The sequence below is a fragment of the Notothenia coriiceps genome, unplaced genomic scaffold (genome assembly GCF_000735185.1).
Source record: "Notothenia coriiceps isolate Sejong01 unplaced genomic scaffold, NC01 NC01_scaffold00003752, whole genome shotgun sequence".
Classification (NCBI taxonomy): domain Eukaryota; kingdom Metazoa; phylum Chordata; class Actinopteri; order Perciformes; family Nototheniidae; genus Notothenia; species Notothenia coriiceps.
Window position 1 is genome coordinate 4115 of NW_011336453.1, and position 2810 is coordinate 6924.

Consider the following 2810-nt stretch of genomic DNA (forward strand, 5'->3'; position numbering starts at 1 on the left):
AATTTTGTATCAGTAACAGGTACGGCCAAGCAACCTAATAAAAAGTCGTCAACGATGGCTAGTCTAGCCAAGGACGGATCCAGAAAATCCCGGTTTGGACACTTAACGGGCAGAAGAAACATTTCCATTAAAGAAAGAATTATACATTTCTGTCTTTTTATGCCTTTAATAGTTACTAACTTGAATTTTTCTTCAAATTAATGAATCAATTATTTTTTTATATTTTATTGTAATGTAGAGACTAAAGGCTTTTAGTGACAGATTGCCTTACAATTATATGTAAAAAAAAAAAAGTCTGATATTTGGCCTCAAATCATCTGAGTCCTGGCGACTCCCCTGCGATCTTTGGTGCCCCCCAAGGGGGGCACGCCCCCCAGGCTGGGAACCACTGCTCTAGTACATGTTCTAGTAGTGTGACATGTATTCAGTATAAAATGACAAGACAGTGAGATGAAAAACAGCCCTGTTTTATGAGACTGCTTTAGAGTAAGCTAAGCTGAAGCTAAAAACAGGCAGGCCAGTTTATATCTACAATATATTTGATCACAGCATGGTAGTAAAACATGTTTATTGTGCCAATTTTTAATAATAAAGACGTTCATGGTTAACTTGATTTTGTACCATGCTCTCATGACAAGAGCCAAGCTTCTTTGCTTTCTACGTGGGACCATCAGAACAGCCTTTTAGCTGAGTAGGAATGGATTTCAGATCATTCAACAACACATCCATCATAAGTTTTTTGTTGTTGTTTTGTTTCTTTCCGTTAACCGTTAAGTGGGAAATAAGTATTTTTAGTGTTTCAGTTAGTATCCTAAGATAGTATCCTACTTGGCTGTGACAAAAGAAATATGAAGGACAAACCATCTATTTCTATTTCTTTCTTTAGAAAGGGGCAGGTAATATAAGATTTATTTTCTTCTCCCTGCTCCTTTTCGCTTAACGGTGTGTTTACAGAGACATGTTTTGTTAACAATTATTATACATTAAGTTTTGCATACCATGAACGGAACAAATAAAAATGAAAGGAAATAAGTCGGATGACATAAATCAGGGTTAGAAATAATGATCCACCCCTCTCATAAGAAGTTTAAAGTAGGCTGTTAAGAAATGTTCCATATCATGCAGGGATCCAATAACTACAGCCCTGTTTCATAATGACATTGAACAGACTGGTTTGAGTTCTCCTGTGTTGTGTCCACAACAGGAAGCACTGCAGAGGTTAAGATGACATCACCACAGGTCAGAGCACTCAGTGAGGAGGAAGCAGAGAGAGCAACACTCACATAGTGGGGGGAGAAGCGTCGGTCGAACTCCCTCTGAGCCAGAATGCCTCCCTGTCCGGGGGCACTGGTGTAGCCCACCTGAGGGGAACACACACGTGAGGTTCATTCACTACACACACACAGTCAGGCACGTGCACAGATAGACCTCAGAGGGGGTTTGAGCATCAGCCTTTTTGCAAGAGAAGTGCCCTTTTGAGAATGTACTTTATTTACAACTCAATCATGTTGTCGAACATAAAGCAAAAAAACAACAAAAACCTGTGTCTAATACACATGATCTAAAGTGCATGTGTTGCTTTAACAATTGTTTGCCTAATTATGACATATGTGAATTATGTTAAACTAATTTGTTGGCACACACATCTTAGCAGTATAAAATCAGCATCTTCTTATTCCCCGTTATTTCTGAGGCCTAATCTGAATGCCTTTATGTATATGTTTCTGTAATATATTGTCTTTTTAATAGAACAGTGTAACTTATCTAGAACATTTTATACTATAACTTTGTGGTACATGTCCTTTCTCTTGGAGATATGTAAAAAGTAGTTATTCCAGGTTTCAGATTCCAGGTTTATGTAAAAGTAACAAAAACCGCCGGCATGCCCTTTAAAACAAATGTGTCCAGCCCCTCTAACACCGTCTGGTCGTCACTGCATGAATCCACTGAGATGATAAACAGCTGTTACCAGCACTTGTCCTCCCTCCTGGGCCAGGTAGCTGACGGAGGCCGAGGTGAAGTTGAAGTACCCGGCCTTCAGGGGGCGCAGCACCACGGTGTGAGAGACATTGCTCGCTCTGGAAGGTCAACAGTTAAATTCAACAACTTGAAAAAACACACACACATTATTTAAAAATGCCAATAGCGGTCTATAATATTTTCCTATTTATTTTGTATGTGGCTGTATAATAATTTTTTATTTATACCTGATCTATAGTGTATATACTGCACTGAAAAACTAAAGCGTTGACTTTAATTAAATGTATTATGTCAACAGATTTCACATAACTGTAGGTTAGTTGAAAGCAATAATATCAAGCTTAAAGAGCAACTTGCAGGTTTTTGTTTTTTTACTACATTTATGCTTAACCTTGCCTGAAAATTACAATTAAAAATGTTAATGCAGGATTTGATATGTTTTACAAGACATAAGGGCAGGAATTCAGAGGGAAAGGACCCGTTTTGAGCTCTGCTGCTAAAAACTGCTTTTTTTTTTAACGTCATATTACGTCACATGGGGGAGCAACTTTCTTGGACTCCTTCTCTGCCCAATCTGCAGTTTTCTCTCTCTCTCTCCCTCTCTCTCCCTCTCCCTCTACCTCTCCCTCTCTCTCTCCCTCTCCCTCTCTCTCCCTCCAGTAAATCACAGAACCGACTATCGTCCTTATTATTATGCCGTTTAAACCAATTATTTAAATCTGTCCACACACTGCTTCCCCTCAGCGAGGCTCCCCCGCCCGCCTGCCGATAGTTCACGAGCGTCAAGCTCCTCAACCGCCCCCCCCGTTGATAATTCTCGATCGTTGGCA

At 39.7% G+C, this 2810-nt stretch overlaps 1 protein-coding gene across 1 annotated transcript in view; it reads right to left on the reverse strand.

Moving 5' to 3' along the window:
- The window catches only part of ssr2 (signal sequence receptor, beta), a gene marked incomplete at its 5' end in the record, with an annotated part of 4046 nt that extends 1960 nt beyond the window's left edge, over positions 1–2086 (reverse strand). The window contains 2 exons of the mRNA XM_010766840.1: positions 1284–1361; positions 1970–2086. Of these exons, the coding sequence (XP_010765142.1) occupies positions 1284–1361; positions 1970–2086 (195 nt within the window). The remainder of the gene's footprint in view (positions 1–1283; positions 1362–1969) is intronic.
- Positions 2087–2810: the final 724 nt, after the last annotated feature.